This window comes from Macaca fascicularis, chromosome 4 (assembly GCF_037993035.2).
Source record: "Macaca fascicularis isolate 582-1 chromosome 4, T2T-MFA8v1.1".
NCBI classification, from domain to species: domain Eukaryota; kingdom Metazoa; phylum Chordata; class Mammalia; order Primates; family Cercopithecidae; genus Macaca; species Macaca fascicularis.
This window is the reverse complement of record NC_088378.1, coordinates 48876728-48895029: the sequence shown is the minus strand read 5'-3', so window position 1 is coordinate 48895029 and position 18302 is coordinate 48876728. Positions and strand designations below refer to the sequence as shown.

At 38.4% G+C, this 18302-nt stretch overlaps 1 protein-coding gene across 13 annotated transcripts in view; it reads right to left on the bottom strand.

Annotated features, from left to right (window-relative positions):
• UTRN (utrophin) overlaps positions 1-18302 on the bottom strand; it is a 581880-nt gene that overhangs the window by 188522 nt on the left and 375056 nt on the right. For 2 of the 13 annotated variants that reach the window (XR_012433511.1, XM_065542895.1), the window contains one exon: positions 13660-13734. The exons of the other annotated variants lie outside the window; for them this stretch is intronic. Coding sequence is in view for 1 of the 2 variants with exons in the window: in XM_065542895.1 (XP_065398967.1) it covers positions 13660-13686 (27 nt within the window). In the remaining variant the exon portion in view is untranslated. The remainder of the gene's footprint in view (positions 1-13659; positions 13735-18302) is intronic. 13 annotated transcript variants of the gene reach the window in all.

The window sequence follows — 18302 nt, the reverse complement described above, 5'->3', positions numbered from 1 at the left end:
GGGAACAGCACTGAATCTATCAATTGCTCTGAGCAGCAAAAGAAACTATCATCAGAGTGAACAGGCAACCTACAGAATGGGAGAAAATTTCTGCAATGTATCTATCTGATGAATGGCTAATATCAAGAATCTACAAGGAACTTAAACACATTTACAAGAAAAACACAAACAACCCTACCAAAAAGCGGGCAAAGGGTTCGAAGAGAGACTTCTCAAAAGAAGACATTTATGTGGCCAAGAAACATATGAAAAAGAGCTCATCATCACTGGTCATTAGAGATATGCAAATCAAAACCACAATGAGATAACATTTCCTGCCAGTTAGAATGACAAACATTAAAAACCCTGGAAACAACAGGTGCTGGCGAGGATGTAGAGAAATAGGAACGCTTTTACACTGTTGGTGGGACTATAAATTAGTGCAACCATTGTGGAAGACAGTGTGGCAATTCCTCAAAGATATAGAACCAAAAATACCATTTGATCCAGAATCCCATCACTGGGTATATATCCAAAGGATTATAAATCATTCTACTATAAAGACAAATGCACATGTATGTTTATTGCAGCACTATTTACAATAACAAAGACTTGAAACCAACCCAAATGTCCATCAATGATAGACTGGATAAAGAAAATGTGGCACATATATACCATGGAACACTATGCAGCCATAATAAAGGATGAGTTCATGTCCTTTGCAGGGACATGAATGAAGCTGGAAACCATCATTCTCAGCAAACTATCACAAGGACAGAAAACCAAACACTGCATGTTCTCACTCATAGGTGGGAATTGAACAATAAGATCACTTGGACACAGGGTGGGGACCATCACATACCAAGGCCTGTCGTGGGGTGGGGGGCTAGGGGAGGGATAGCATTAGGAGAAATACCTAATGTAGATGATGGGTTGATGGGTGCAGCAAACCACCATGGCACATGTATACTTATGTAACAAACTTGCACGTTCTGCACATGTATCCCTGAACTTAAAGTGAAATTAAAAAAAACAACAACAATTTTTAACTTGTGAGCAAAAATACTTCCAAAAGCATAGAATAACTGATATAGTTAGGCTTATGCACACACAGGAACAGAGAAAGAGGGGAGAGGAAGATTTTGACAAGATCTAGCCTTTATGCACGTATTGAAGTGATGTTATTTGATTTAAAACGATTCTTAAATTTATCAACCTAATTATTTTATTATTGATATGAAAGATCATTCTTGGGAATAAACACAAAAACATATATTTGGCATGTAAATAACAATCTAATTCTTCTGTAACAGAAAAATTTCTGGCTAAGTATAAACAAAATACAAAGAAAGTCAGTCTCCCTAAATTTACTTGCCCTTAATCTATTTTGATAACTAAATATAAAAGAAAATATTATCCCACTGATTTATCCAAAACAATTGCATGCATTATCTGGGGATTTCAATAATTTATTTATATCTAATATTAAATTAAAAAGCCAAAAAAGAGTTTATCTTTATAAAATAAATTTGGAGGCAGTTTAAGTAAAATTAGATTATAAAATTTTTTTAAATTGGTTCAGATTTTGGGGAAACATTTGGTAATCTATATCAAAAGCCACAGACTTAAAATTCTTTTGAGGAAAATGGCAGATAGGAGACAGGTCTAATGCACTGCTCCTGCTTAGATGGACAGAACAGCATCTGGAGACTCACGTTGTGAACTTTTGCTCCAAGAACCACTGCAGGAACACACCAAGAAAATCAAAAGAATTCACAGACCCTTTTAAAGAAGGAAGTTGCCACTGCAACTGCCACAAGACAGCATAAGCTCTTGGGAGTTTTGCAGCCTCACCCATCACCTGAGATGACCTGAGTACTCATCCTGGCCAACATAGGGCAATATTATACCATCCTACTACTAGTGCAGCTGGCGCTGTCCTGAAAGCACCACCTCCTGGCTAGAGGCCAACCAACTCAAGTCATGACAGCCACTCATAACAGAACAACCCTGCTCCAAAGAAGGAGAAAACAACAGTTAATTCCACTGCTTACCAAACAGCAGCTTAACCATAAGTTCTGAGTCTGTTCACATGACAACTTCACTGCTAGCATAACTGGCATTCGAGGAAACCAGAGCACTAAACAAAACTACAACCAAGGATTACCACAGAGCCCACTTCACTCCCCTGCAGCCTCCACTGGAGCAGGTGCTGCTATCCATGGCTGGGAGACCTGAGGACAGATCACATCACAGGACTCTTTGCAGACATTCCCTAGGACCAGATTTGAGCCCCGTAGCCCTGCTGGGTATCTAGACGCAGAAAAGCACAACAATCACTGCAGTCTGATTCTCAGGAAGTCCCATCCCTAGGGGAAGAGGGAGACCACTACATCAAGTGATCATCTTACAGGGCAAAAGAATCCAAATAGCAGCCCGTGAGTTCCAGATCCTTCCGATGAAACAGTCTATTCAAATGAGAAGGAACTAAAAAAGCAGTTCTGGTAATATGACAAAATAAACCTCCAAAAGATCACATTACCTTTCCAGCAATGGATCCAGTCCAAACCAACAAGAAATATCTGAATTACCAGATAAATAATTCAGAAGGTTGATTATTAAGCTACTCAAGGAGGCACCAGAGAAAGGTAAAAATGAACTTAAAGAAATTTCAAACATGGCTAAGTGTGGTGGCTCATGCCTGTAATCCCAGTACTCTGAGAGGCTGAGGCAGGAGGGTCACTTGAACTCAGGAGTTTGAGACCTGCCTGGGCAACATGGCGAAACCCCGTCTCTACCCAAAATACAAAAAAAAATTAGCTGGAAATGGTGGAATGCACCTGTGGTCCCAGCTACTTGGGAGACTGAGTAAAGGATTAGAAAAGATATTCCATGCAAATGGAAACCAAAAGCAAGCAGGAGTAGCTATTCTTATATCAGACAAAACAGACTTTAAAGCAAAAACTAAAAAGATAATAAAGGATATTATATAATGATAAAAGGATTAGTCCATGCACCTAACATAGGAGCTCCCAAATTTATAAAATAATTACTACTAGACCTAAGAAATGGGACAGATGGCAACACAATAATTAGATGGGACTTCAATACTCCACCGACAGTACTAGAGGAGTCATCAAGACAGAAAGTCAACAAAGAAACGATGAACTTAAACTATATCCTAGAACAAATGGACTTAACAGATGTTTACAGAACAGTCTACCCAACAACTGCAGAATATATATTCTATTCATCAGCACATGGAACATTCTTCAAGATAGACCATATGATAAGCCATAAAACAATCCTCAATAAATTTAAGAAAATCAAAACTATATCAAGTACTCTCTCAGAAGACCACAGTGGAATAAAATTGCAAATTAATTCCAAAAGGAGCCTTCAAAAGTATACAAATACACGGAAGTTAAATAATCTGCTCCTGAATGATCTTTCAGTTACCAAAGATATCAAGATGGAAATTAAAAAATTCTTTGAACTGAACAATAATAGTGACACAACCTATCAAAACCTCTGGGATATAACAAAAGCAGTGCTAAGAGGAAAGTACGTAGCATTAAATGTCTACACCAAAAAGTCTGAACGAGCACAAACAGACAATCTAAGGTCACAACTCAAGGAACTAGAGACAAGAACAAGCCAAACCCAAACCCAGCAGAAGAAAAGAAATAACAAAGATCAGAGCAGAACCAAATGAAAGTGAAACAAACAAACAAAAAACACAAAAAGTAAGTGAAACAAAGAGCTGGTTCTTTGAAATGATAAATAAAACTGATAGACCATTAACATGATTAACCAAGAAAAGAAGAGAGAGGATATAAATGAGCTCAGTTAGAAACGAAATGAGTGATACTACAACTGATACTACAGAAATATAAAAGATGATGCAAGGCTACCATGAACAATGTTAACGCCTTTACACACATAAGCTGGAAAACATAGAGGAGATGGATAAATTCCTGGAAATATACAACCTTTCTAAATTAAACAAGGAAGAAAGAGACACTCAGAATAGACCAGTAACAAGCAGCAAGATTGAAATGATAGTTAAAAAGCTACCAAAAAAAAAAAAAAAAAAACAGTCCAGGACCAGATGGATTCACAGCCGAATTCTACCAGACATTCAAAGAAGAACTGGTACCAATTCTATTGACACTATTCCACAAGACAGAGAAAGAGGGAATCCTCTCTAAATCGTTCCACGAAGCCAGTATCAACCTGATACCAAAACCAGACATAACAAAAAAGAAAACTACAGACCAATATCACTGATAAACACAGATGCAAAAATCCTCAAAAACATACTAGCTAACTGAAGTAAACAGCATATCAAAAAGATAATCCACCACGATCCAATGGGTTTCACACCAGGGATGCAGGGATGGTTTAACATACACAAGTATCTGAAACCATAAAAATTCTAGGAGATAACATCAGAAAAACTCTTCTAGACATTGGCTTAGGCAAAGACTTCATGACCAAGAACCCAAAAGCAAATGCAACAAAAACAATTATAAATAGATGGAACTTAATTAAACAAAAAAGATTCTGCACAGCAAAATAAACAATGAGCAGAGGAAATGGACAGCCCATGGAGTCACAGAGTGGGAGAAAATATTCACAAACTATGCATCCAGCAAAGGACTAATATCTGGAATCTACAAGGAACTCGAACAAATCAGCAAGGAAAAAAAAATAATAATCCCATCAAAAACTGGGTTAAGGACATGAATAGAACAAAAGAAGATATACAAATGGCCAATAAACACATGAAAAAATGCTGTACATCACTAATTATCAGGGAAATGCAAATCAAAACCACAGTGTGATACCCCTTACTTCTGCAAGAATGGCCATAATTTAAAAATTAAAAAAAATAGATGTTGGTGTGGATGTGTTAAAAAGGGAAGTTTTACACTGCTCATGGGAGTATAAACTAGTACAACCATTATGAAAAACAGCATGGAGGGTCCTTAAAGAACTAAAAGCGGAATTACCATTTGATCCATCAATTCCACACTTGGGTATCTTCCCAGAGGAAAAGAAGTCATTATATGAAAAAGACATTTGCACAGGAATGTTTATAGCAGCACCATTTGTGATTGCAAAAATATGCAACCAGCACAAATGCCTATCAGTCAACAAGTGGGTAAAGAAAATGTGATTATACACACACACACACACACACACACACACACCCCATGGAATTCCACTCAGGCATAAAAAGGAATGAAATAATGGCATTCACAGAAATCTGGATGGAGTTGGAGACCATTATTCTAAGAGAAGTCAGTCAGGAATGGAAAATCAAACGTCATATATTCTCACTTATAAGTGGGAGCTAAGCTATGAAGACAGAAAGTCATAAGAATGGTATAATGGACTCTGAGAGCTCCAGCAGGAGGGTGGGAGGTAGGATGAGGGATAAAAGACTATACATTAGGTTCAGTGTACACTGCTTGGGTGATGGGTGCACCAAAATCTCAGAAATCATCACTAAAGAATTTACGCATGTAACCAAACATCACCTGCTCCCCACAAAACTACTGCAATTTTAAAAAGTCATAAAAATGTTGAAATTATCTAACTTAAGAAGATTTATGTCTAAAAATGTTTTAACACACTGATTGTTTTTAGAGAAAAAGAGTGGAAGCTTTCATAATATATTAGTGGTGATATCATATTTTTAAAAACAGGATATAAAACTATATATCATAATAATTTCATTTTTAAAAGTATGTACTTTAACTGGCATATGCATTTGTGTATAATTGTACACATACACAATAGGACTATAAAACAAAAATAGTGTAATCTCTATAGAAGAGGATTACACGTAAGTTTAGTTTTCTTCTCTATACTTCTCTGAGTTTTCAAAAAGTTCTACACAAAGTTTCTTTTTATAATTAGATAAATCTAACAAATTTAAGATATGGAGTGCCTATTCAATTTTCTTACTACTCTTCCCTTATAAAATTGTCAGCAACTATCTATATTAGTTTACCAATTATCTTTTCCTCCTGAATTTAATGGAAGCAACCTAGTTGTAGCTAACTCTGGTGTGACAGCCATTAATGTACCATAAGTAAGTGTGAATCTACAAACAGAAAAATAGGCACCAGAGGTAGCTATGAAGATGTGGTGAGTTTCCATGGCTTTCAGTGGTAATGAACAGTAAAACAGCTCACTGGAGAAGTAAAAAACTTTCATTCAGGCAATGAATCTGAACTAGTAAAGGTGAGCAAACTCCTAAACACTGTAGTTCTATTGTCCTTCTACTTTCAAGCTTTTCTTCATATGACTCTGCTATAGTCTGAGTATTTGTGTCTTCCCAAAATTGTTTTTTGAAACCCTAACCCTGACAATGATGTTATTAGGAGGTGGGGCCTTTGGGAAGTGATAAAGTCATGCTCTCATGAATGAGATTACTACCCCTATAAAGGAAGCCCCAGAGAGCTGCCCTGCCCTTGCCATCATGTGAAGACCCACCTAGAAGGTGATACCTATGAACCAGAAAGCAGACCCTCACTAGAATATCGAATCTGCCTTGATCTTGGACTTCCCAGTCCCCAGATCCAAGAGAAATACATTTCTGTGGTTTTCAAACTACTCAGTCTATGGCATTTTGTTATAGCAGCCCAAACTGATTAAGACGGCTTCACTCATCATAAGTTTCTCTTGTTATAAATAAATAAACAGGGTGAAAATTTACATAGTAATACTTTAAATACTCAGAGTGTTTTTCTTCATTTAAAACTCACTCCTGAGATCCTGAGCAAGATGGCTGAATAGGAACAGCTCCAGCCTCCAGCTCCCAGCACGAGCGACAGAGAAGGCAGGTGATTTCTGCATTTTCAACTGAGGTACTGAGTTCATCTCACTGGGGAGTGCCAGACAATCGATGCTGGTCAGTTGGTGCAGCCCAACCAGTGACAGCTGAAGCAGGCGAGGCATCGCCTCACGTGGGAAGTGCAAGGGGGAAGGGAATTCCTTTTCCTAGCCAAGGGAAACTGAGACACGCAACACCTGGAAAATCGGGTAACTCCCACCCTAATACTGCACTTTACCAAGGGTCTTAGCAAACGGCACACCAGGATATTATATCCCACACCTGGCCTGGAGGATCCCTCGCCCATGGAGCCTCCCTCATTGCTAGCACAGCAGTCTGAGATCTAACTGCAAGGCAGCAGCGAGGCTGGGGGAGGGGTGCCCGCCATTGCCGAGGCTTAAGTAGGTAAACATAGCCGCTGGGAAGCTCGAACTGGGTGGAGCCCACCACAGCTCAAGGAGGCCTGTCTGCCTCTGTAGACTCCACCTCTGGAGACAGGGCATAGCTAAACAAAAAGCAGTAGAAACCTCTACAGATGTAAATGACCCTGTCTGACAGCTTTGAAGAGAGCAGTGGGTTTCCCAGCATGGAGGTTGAGATCTGAGAATGGACACACTGCCTGCTCAAGTGGGTCCCTGACCCTTGAGTAACCTAACTGGGAGACATACCACACCTCACACCTGACATGGCTGGGTACACCTCTGAAACAAAGTTTCCAGAGCAAGAATCACACAGCAACGCTCGCTGTTCAGCAATATTCTATCTTCTGCAGCCTCTGCTGCTGATACCCAGGCAAACAGGGTCTGGAGTGGACCTCAAGCAAACTCCAACAGACCTGCAGCTGAGGGTCCTGACTGTTAGAAGGACAACTAACAAACAGAAAGGACACCCACACCAAAACCCCATCAGTATGTCACCAACATCAAAGACCAAAGGCAGATAAAACCACAAAGATGGGGAAAAAGCAGGGCAGAAAAGCTGGAAATTCAAAAAATCAGAGTGCATCTCCCCCTCCAAAGGAATGCAGCTCATCGCCAACAATGGATCAAAGTTGGACGGAGTATGACTTTGATGAGTTGAGAGAAGAAGGCTTAGGTCGATCAAACTTCTCAGAGCTAAAGGAGGAACTACGTACCCAGCACAAAGAAACTAAAAATCTTGAAAAAAGAATGGAAGAATGGATAACTAGAATAATCAATGCAGAGAAGGCCATAAACGAACTGATAGAGATAAAAACCATGACATGAGAATTACGTGACAAATGCACAAGCTTCAGTAACCGATTCAATCAACTGGAAGAAAGAGTATCAATGACTGAAGATCAAATGAATGAAATGAAGTGAGAAGAGAAGTCTAGAGAAAAAAGAGGAAAAAGAAATGAACAAAGCCTCCAAGAAATATGGGATTATGTGAAAAGACCAAATCTACGTCCGATTGCTGTGACTGAAAGTGAGGGGGAAAATGGAAACAAGTTGGAAAACACTCTTCAGGATATCACCCAGAAGAACTTCCCCAACCTAGTGAGGCAGGCTAACATTCTAATTCAGGAAATACAGAGAACGCCACAAAGATACTCCTCAAGAAGAGCAACTCCAAGGCACATAATTGTCAGATTCACCAAAGTTGAAATGAAGGAAAAAATGTTAAGGGCAGCCAGAGAGAAAGGTCGGGTTACCCACAAAGGGAAGCCCATCAGACTAACAGCAGATCTCTCGGCAGAAACTCTACAAGCAGAAGAGAGTGGGGGCCAATATTCAACATTCTTAAAGAAAAGAATTTTCAACCCAGAATTTCATATCCAGCCAAAGTAAGTTTCATCAGTGAAGGAGAAATAAAATCCTTTACAGACAAGCAAATGCTTAGAGATTTTGTCACCACCAGGCCTGCCCTACAACAGACCCTGAAGAAAGCACTAAACATGGAAAGGAACAATTGGTACCAGCTGTTGCAAAAACATGCCAAAATGTAAAGACCGTCGAGGCTAGGAAGAAATTGCATCAACTAACGAGGAAAGTAACCAGCTAATATCACAATGACAGGATCAAGTTCACACATAACGAAATTAACCTTAAATGTAAATGGACGAAATGGTCCAATTAAAAGATACAGACTGGCAAATTGGATAAAGAGTCAAGACCCATCAATGTGCTGTATTCAGGAGACCCATCTCACATGCAGAGACACACATAGGCTCAAAACAAAGGGATGGAGGAAGATCTACCCAGCAAATGGAAAACAAAAAAAAGCAGGGGTTGCAATCTAGTCTCTGATAAAACAGACTTTAAGCCATCAAAGATCAAAAGAGACAAAGAAGATCATTACATAATGGTAAAGGGATCAATTCAACAGGAAGAGCTAACTATCCTAAATATATATGCACCCAATATAGGAGCACCAAGATTCATAAAGCAAGTCCGTAGAGACTTACAAAGAGACTTAGACTCCCATACAATAATAATGGGAGACTTCCATTGTCAACATTAGACAGATCAGCGAGACAGAAAATTAAAAAAGATATCCAGGAATTGAACTCAACTCTGCACCAAGAGGACCTAATAGACATCTACAGACTCTCCACCCCAAATCAACAGAATATACATTCTTCTCAGCACCACATCGCACTTATTCCAAAATTGACCACATAGTTGGAAGTAAAGCACTCCTCAGCAAATGTAAAAGGACAGAAATTATAACAAACTGTCTCTCAGACCACAGTGCAATCAAACTAGAACTCAAGATTAAGACACTCAAACAAAACTGCTCAACTACATGGAAACTGAACAACCTGCTCCTGAATGACTACTGGGTATATAATGAAATGAAGGCAGAAATAAAGATGTTCTTTGAAACCAATGAGAACAAATACACAACATACCAGAATCTCTGGGACACATTCAAAGCAGTGTGTAGAGGGAAATTTATAGCACTAAATGCCCACAAGAGAAAGCTGGAAAGATCCAAAACTGACACCCTAACATCACCATTAAAAGAACTAGAGAAGCAAGAGCAAACACATTCAAAAGCTAGCAGAAGGCAAGAAATAACTAAAATCAGAACAGAACTGAAGGAGAAAGAGACACAAAAAAGCGTCCAAAAAATCAATGAATCCAGGAGCTGGTTTTTTGAAATGATCAACAAAATTGATAGACCGCTAGCAAGACTAATAAAGAAGAAAAGAGAGAAGAATCAAATACATGCAATAAAAAATGATAATGAGGATATCACCACCGACCCCACAGAAATACAAGCTACCATCAGAGAATATAATAAACACCTCTACACAAATAAACTTGAAAACCTAGAAGAAATGGATAATTTCCTGGACACTTACACTCTCCCAAGACTAAACCAGGAAGAAGTTGAATCCCTGAATAGACCAATAGCAGGCTCTGAAATTGAGGCAATAATTAATAGCCTACCAACCAAAAAAAGTCCAGGACCAGACAGATTCATAGCCGAATTCTCAGGACGAGCTGGTACCACTCCTTCTGAAACTCTTCCAATCAATAGAAACAGAGAACCAAATCATGAATGAACTCCCATTCACAATAGATTCAAAGAGAAAAAAGTACCTAGGAATCCAGCTTAAAAGAGATGTGAAGGACCTCCTCAGGGAGAACTACAAACCACTGCTCAGTGAAATAAAAGAGGACACAAACAAATGGAAGAACATACCATGCTCATGGATAGGAAGAATCAATATTGTGAAAATGGCCATACTGCTCAAGGTAATTTATAATTTCAATGCCCTCCCCATCAAGCTACCAAAGACTTTCTTCACAGAATTGGAAAAAACTGCTTTAAAGTTCATATGGAACCAAAAAAGAGCCCACATTGCCAAGACAATCCTAAGTCAAAAGAACAAAGCTGGAGGCATCACACCTTCAAACTATACTACAAGGCTACAGTAACTAAAACAGCATGGTACTGGTACCAAAACAGAGATATAGACCAATGGAACAGAACAGAGTCCTCAGAAATAATACCACACATCTACAGCCATCTGATCTTTGACAAACCTGACAAAAACAAAAAATGGGGAAAGGATTCCCTATTTAATAAATGATGCTGGGAAAATTGGCCAGCCATAAGTAGAAAGCTGAAACTGGATCATTTCCTTACTCCTTATACGAAAATTAATTCAGATGGATTAGAGACTTAAATGTTAGACCTAATACCATAAAAACCCTAGAAAAAAACCTAGGTAATACCATTCAGGCTATAGGCATGGGCAAGGACTTCATGTCTAAAACATCAAAAGCAACGGCAACAAAAGCCAAAAGTGACAAATGGGATCTAATTAAACTAAAGAACTTCTGCACAGCAAAAGAAACTATCATCAGAGTGAACAGGCAACCTACAGAATGGCAGAAAATTTTTGCAATCTACTCATCTGACAAAAGGGCTAATATTCAGAACCTACAAAGAACTCAAACAAATTTACAAGAAAAAACACACAACCCCATCAAAGTGGGCAAAGGATATGAACAGATGTTTCTCAGAAGAAGACATTCATACAGCCAACAGACACATGAAAAAAATGCTCATGATCACTAGCCATCAGAGAAATGCAAATCAAAACCACAATGAGATACCATCTCACACCAGTTAGAATGGCAATCATTAAAAAGTCAGGAAACAACAGGTGCTGGAGAGGATGTGGAGAAATAGGAACACTTTTACACTGTTGGTGGGATTGTAAACTAGTTCAACCATTGTGGAAAACAGTATGGTGATTCCTCAAGGATCTAGAACTAGAAATACCACATGACTCAGCCATCCCATTACCAGGGAGAGGGTAGGGGTGAGGGATGGCATTGGGAGTTATATCTGATGTAAATGACGAGTTGATGGGTGCTGACGAGTTGATGGGTGTAGCACACCAACATAGCACATGTATACATATGTAACAAACCTGCACATTGTGCACATGTACCCTAGAACTTAAAATATAATAATAAAAAAAAGGTGAAGAAAGAGAAAAAATAATAATAAAATAAAATAAAACTCACTCCTAGTAAGCACACTCATGCATTCTACCAAGAATCCAGGCTTAGGCACCAGTATCTAAGTGATTATTTTTCAATCACCCATAGACCTCCAGTAACCAGAAACACCCATGGAAGGGCCTTTTGCACCTCACTACTCCCAATCAGCATGTTAGGAAGACATCACTTACATAAGGTGAATGGGCAGCACTGACCTAGTATTACTCCTGACGGGATCTGAGATGTCTAACATGACACTAATAGGGTTACATTTGGAGACTTGGTGAGATGAACACAAAGTTTAATAGACAGCTCCTGCAAGATTTATGGTCCAAATTTGCAAACCCATTGATCTCTGAGGTTATCTGACCCAAATGACAAACCCAAATCTGGTCCAATGCAAAGTGTGGTTTGTAGTTTGCAGAATTAGGCCTAACCACTGAACAAAAACTCGGAGATTGTTGAATCTTTTGCATTTCACAGGCAGTTCTATCCCACAGCAGTGCAGAACAGAAGTGAATAGGGCAGCCGGGAAACAGAGCCAGATAATGATTCAAGGTTCTCAGGAGTGCAACACTATGTATAGAAAATTGCAGTCTCATTATAATCATAGTTTGAGATGTGCCAAATAGAAATTCTCAGTGAAAAAAAGGAAAAGGGAAGTTCTGCTGAAAAGTTCTTTGGTGTCATCTCCTGATACAACTGTTCTATTTCTGTGTCCTGAAGTGCATTTTAAGACATCTAAAGAGACATATTTAAAGGTTTGCAGATAGTGTTTTGCAATGGTTTTATGCATCTGGTATATATCTGTATGGTAGCCATCTTTCTCAAGAAGCTCAATGATACAACGAGCAAGGCACCTCTTTGCTCTCTATTGCCAAGGAGAACCTGGCTTCAAATTTCCTGTTTAAGTTCCTATACATCATTATCGATGAACTACACCTAAAATCACAAGACAACTTCAAACGACAACATCCTGATGTAGTCTGACCTATTTGATTCCTTTCATATTGAAGAGAAGAAAAAAGTAAAGGCCAGGGCAGTGGCTCATGCCTGGAATACCAGAACTTTGGGAGGCTGAGGCAGGCGGGTCACCTGAGGTCAGGAGTTCCAGATCAGCCTAGCCAACAGGATGAAAACCCCATCTCTAATAAAAATAGAAAAAAAATAGCTGGGTGTGGCGGTGCACATCTGTAATCCCAGCTACTCGGGAGCCTGAGGCAGGGAATCACTTAAGCCCTGGAGGCACAGGTTGCAGTGAGCTGAGATCATGCCACTGCACTCCAGCCTGGGTGACAGAGGGGGATTTCTTCTAAAAAAAAAAAAAAAAAAGAAGGAAGAAGGAAGAAGGAAGAAGGAGAAGAAGAAGAAGAAGAAGAAGAAGAAGAAGAAGAAGAAGAAGAAGAAGAAGAAGAAGAAGAAGAAGAAGAAGAAGAAGAAGAAGAAATGCATTAAGATGCATAGTTTTCTAAGTTTCACAAGAGCATACGCAACATCAGGACATTTGGGTGGCAAGAACATAAAGCAAATTTGCCTTCTCACATCAGATCAGGCGACGTGTTTTCCAACCCAGCCACCATGAAGAATGGGAATGAAACAAGACTACATAGCTGGCCCAACCAAGGATGATAAGCAGTTCCACAAAGGTTTCCTTAACTGTGCTACCAGTGGTCGTATGTTCATGTTAGAATATAATTTTCAGAATGTGGAAAACCCTTCCACACATGATTATCATCAAAAGTTGGGAAGAAAATCAACCACCACAAGTGATCAAAGAAAATGAAATCCCATACATTATTTTGTTTTATTTGACATTTGGTGGCATATTAACTTTGCCAAACATACCTGGAGCTCCTCAAAACAGAAAATCATCTTAATATTTCTTCTGTATCCTCGCAGTCTCTGTTACATAGAAGGCGCCTAATGTAAACAGAGTAGATAGATGACACATAGATACACATTATCAATGTATGAATGGATTAATAGGTTTATCTTGATTGACTAGCAAATTGGCCACTATAATGCTAGGAGAAAACCAAACAATTGAAAAATTGGAAGGAAATGTAATAATCATTTTGTTCAATTTCTTCACTTAAAAAGTTTAATGGGAGAACTTAAAATAATTTAGAAGCCTGCACTGCAAAGTCCTGGCTAAGCTCGCACTGAAAAATTAGAAATAAGTGCAGTTAATGAATCATGTTTCTTCGTAGATCAATATGTAATGATGCACTGATTTGAAACTCAGGATGTCAGCATGGGAGGCTGTCAGATCATGACCCTGATGTGGCGTCAAATGCTACAATAAATTAAGTTCCATGAAAGACGGCTGACTCTCGCTGCACATTTGGGAGACTTGGCCCTACTAATGCTTACCTCTGTCACCTGCAAGCCCTTCTGAACTTTAAACAGCACAAAATGGTTACTGATAATGAGTTATGGGAATGTAATCCATCTTGAAACACAAAGCAATGCTCTTCCAAGCATTTAACATAAACCGCTCATGTGCACAGAGGGGCCACAGCAAAATATTCAAGCAGTTGAACTAACATTTGAAAACAGGGCAGAAGCAATGTCTTAAGGATTCACTTGAAAGGTATTTTAAAATAATGTAAGTATAATGTAGAAGGTTAAGAAAAGCCAGGAGTTAGAAGAATAGGACTACACACTTTTCTCTAAATAAAACACCATCCAAAGTATAAGATGCAAACTCTCAGAACAGCCCTCCAGAAGATGGCTACAAAAGCTCACGGAGGTTCCCTGACAAATGGTTAGTCTTTCTGTAACTAACACCCACTATTCAGATCAAGATAAACTTCACAAATATGGGGAAACATTTATTTATTTACTTTTTACTTATTTAATAATTAGTATTTTAATACAAGTTTTGCCCTTAACTGGGCATTTCTCTAATGATACAACCCATAGAGATATAACTGTAAACACTATAATGTATATCACATAACTTGTTTATAATGTTTCATAGTCAAGCTACTACTTGATTATAAAGCTACAAGTAGTAGCTTGATTATAAAACATTATAAACAAATTATGATATACATTATAAAACAAATTAATAAAACATCATGAAAATAAAACATATTTTGCTTAAATATGTAAGCAAAAATATTTCCTCACATTATAATAAACAGAACTGTCTGAAATCTCTGACAGGACACAGAGATTTAGAACAGTACTACCAGGAAGTCTTCAACAACTAAATGGGTACTAGACTAGATTCATCCTTTTTGGTCTTGTTAAAATAATTTTGGATTATTTTTGCACCGCCTATCTACTTAACCTTATGTGGCAACAGTGATACTTTTTCTGAAGGAGTTCTGACCCCTTTCCTGAAGGTGAAGAAGAAACGAGGTTAGAACAACTTCGCTATCATGTCCCAAAGCTCAGACTAACTAAACAAAGTTAATCATTAGGGGAAAACAAATCCACCATTCCTTTCAAAAGTTGGACTGGATTTCAGAATTGATTATCAGGAGCTCAGCAGGATTACTGCCACAGCTTTAGGTTTTGAAAATGAGGAATCATGATTTTTAAAAAAAATACATATATATTACTTAAATAATAATAGAATAAGCAAATAATATCAGCTTCAAAGGTTATGTCACATGTAAATATGTTTTGAAACAGTTTGTGAGATTTCTGGGATAGTGAGTAATTGCCATTAATTATTCAATTAATTTATTGATTTTAATTATTATTCTATAAATTTTCTTCCAACAACTAATCTCACAGATTTTAATCACTCTACTGAATCACATTTTTGACTGACAATAGAGGTGGTATCATCAGGTCTACAGCAACATTTCTAAATTAAGAAATTGATGCTAATAATGTTCTTTTCCTGTTATCTGTGATGATAAATATAGGTAAGACTTGAGGTGGGTGGATAGCTTCATCCCAGGAGTTCAAGGCCAGCCTGAGCTAAACAGCAAATCCACGTCTCCAAAAAAAAAAAAAAAAAAAAAAAGTAAGAAAACAGAGTAGAAAACAGTCAAATTACTAAGTGGAACAAACAGATAATGTAATGAAAACTGAACAAACAAATCAGATCATGTAATCAAAACTGAACAGGTTAGAAAACCCAGAGAAAAATTATTGCATTTCAAATGTTTAAAACTACAAGCCTGGGGCACACAGCTCCTCAGCTTCTGACCCATGTCAAAGCAATCCCTGTGACCCCGAAAGCTCCCAATTTCTTCCCATGACACAGGTCCACCCACGGGCCACACACATGCACACACATTGGTATATAATCTTATTTGCTTCCTTCAACTTAAACTCATCTGTTAAGTCTCAGTTTAAATGTAATTTCTCCAGGAGAGACTTCACAAGTACTGAGATTAGGGCTACTATTACTCTTATAATTTCATCTGCCTTTGCTTAATTATGCAGTTCTCACTGAAAACATCCTTGTCTGTATCCTCCCACTTGGCCATAAGATCAATGTCTTCTCCATCTATACACTTAGACCAGCACCTGGTACATATTTCATAAATATTTGCTAAGTAGGGAATAAATGAGTAGACTTTGAAAAGTGTTTACTATATCTTATTGAGGACACATTTGTTTTAAAATGAGATACTGCAAACTGAGCAATACAGTATAGCTTCAAATTGTAATTTTAAAAATTAGAGTCATGCAAAAGGAGGCAAATGCCATAAAGAAATTCAGCATTGAGTGGTTTCTCTCTGTGTTGTTATGATGGGAAGCATCTTTGCCCAAGGAGTCACCAAGAGAATGGTACTAAGAGAATGGCACTCAGACACACAGCAGACACACACATTAAAAAAAAAATTCCTTAGAGAACTACCATTATCATTAATCATCCAGTAGCAGGTCTGAATAAATTAATAAAAGGCAACAGTCACTCAAAATGTCACTGAGCTAAAATTGGCCATTACACTCTGTGACTAATAAACAAAAGAAATACAGTACACAATGCAAATGGCTTAAGTATGACAGTATGTTAATAGTCCTTAAAGTCATGAGAGATACTTCCTTTGGGAAGTACTTTCAGGAAAAAAAAAATTAATTAAAATCAGGTTGGCAATAAAACTACCTACTGGCTGGATCTCAGAGTGGTGTGTTGGACCAGTCAACTTTGAGAGCGAACTCTTCCCATAGTCACCTTGAGCCCGTGGTCACAACTTCTTATCCCTCATCAATTCGCTAGATGATTAGGACCTGCTTGCTGGCAGGCACATCTTGCTACGGGGTCATCCTCCCCCTGGTAAGAAGTTCTTCCTCCTTAGGTACCACTCTGGAGTTGGCATGGTTCCCTCCAATTGGGACTTCCTAATCTGTAATGAGCTGCCATCTTGTAGGAACAGAATACTTCCTGCCTGCAAGAGACTCCCAGCCTTGCCCTTTCTGGTTCCAGAAGACTAGAAATGAGTACCCAAGGTTAGAAACTGCCCACCCCGCCTGTGCCCAGCATCACACATGCTGAGACCAGGTGCTCAACCACATGCCAAACATTCTTATATGAGTGGATATCCAATAAAAATCACAAAACCACTGGATGTCTCCAAAATTCAAAGATATCAACTAAAATATCCCTTTCAATTTACCTTCAAAAACAAACTGCTGCCTTAACGTTATGCTGAAGGTCTGCTTTCACCTGGGAATTTTAATGATCTGACCAGTCTATAACTTTCCAGATTAGCCACCATCAGCAGGCCTGCTGCTCAGCTGTTGGCCTCAACTACTGAGTGTATCAGGATTTGAGTCTACTAGTCCAGCAGCGGACTCTCGTTTTCTTAAAGGCTGAAATTGCTTCAGGAATACAGCAAAATCCCCTTTCCACTGTGGTCACCTAAACTTCAGACTGAACAATGACAACTGCTGATATGAAAAGTGGTAAATTGTTAAGGCTAGTATTCTCTCTAGAAACAGGTTACTAATACTGAGAAAGAGACAGGACTGAGAATTGAGAGTAAAGGGACTCTGCCTTTGCATATAGAATGACTGTTACTCAGCTTCTGAAGGGATCCTGTGGCTTCTGCATTATAGCAGTAGGCCTTGGTCTTTCCCTAGAAATGGCATTATTGTTTTGTTCGGGGAAGGTGGTTAGTTGTATTTGAGAGGTGTGAGGTACTGATACTTTTCCGTAACTCCAGTTTTCCTGCCAATAAACCAATGAAGCAACGTCTCAATATATGAGACAGATTTTGTAAGAATACGGAAAGGATTTTAACACTTGGGAAAGAACACATCCATGTATGACAATTTCCTATAAGTAAAATATGGCAAAGAGATCAACTTTCACATAGGTTTGTATAAAAGTGACTAACACAAAAATATATATGGAGAACTTCAGACTGAGAATTACAACAGGACTGTTTCTTTGAGTTTGCCTTTGTCTCAAAATAAAAAAAATAAAAAATAAAAAAAAAATCCCAAATCAAGCCTTTGACAGGAAGAAGCCAGTAGATATCTTTTATTGTCAACTCAACTACTAAAATAGAAAT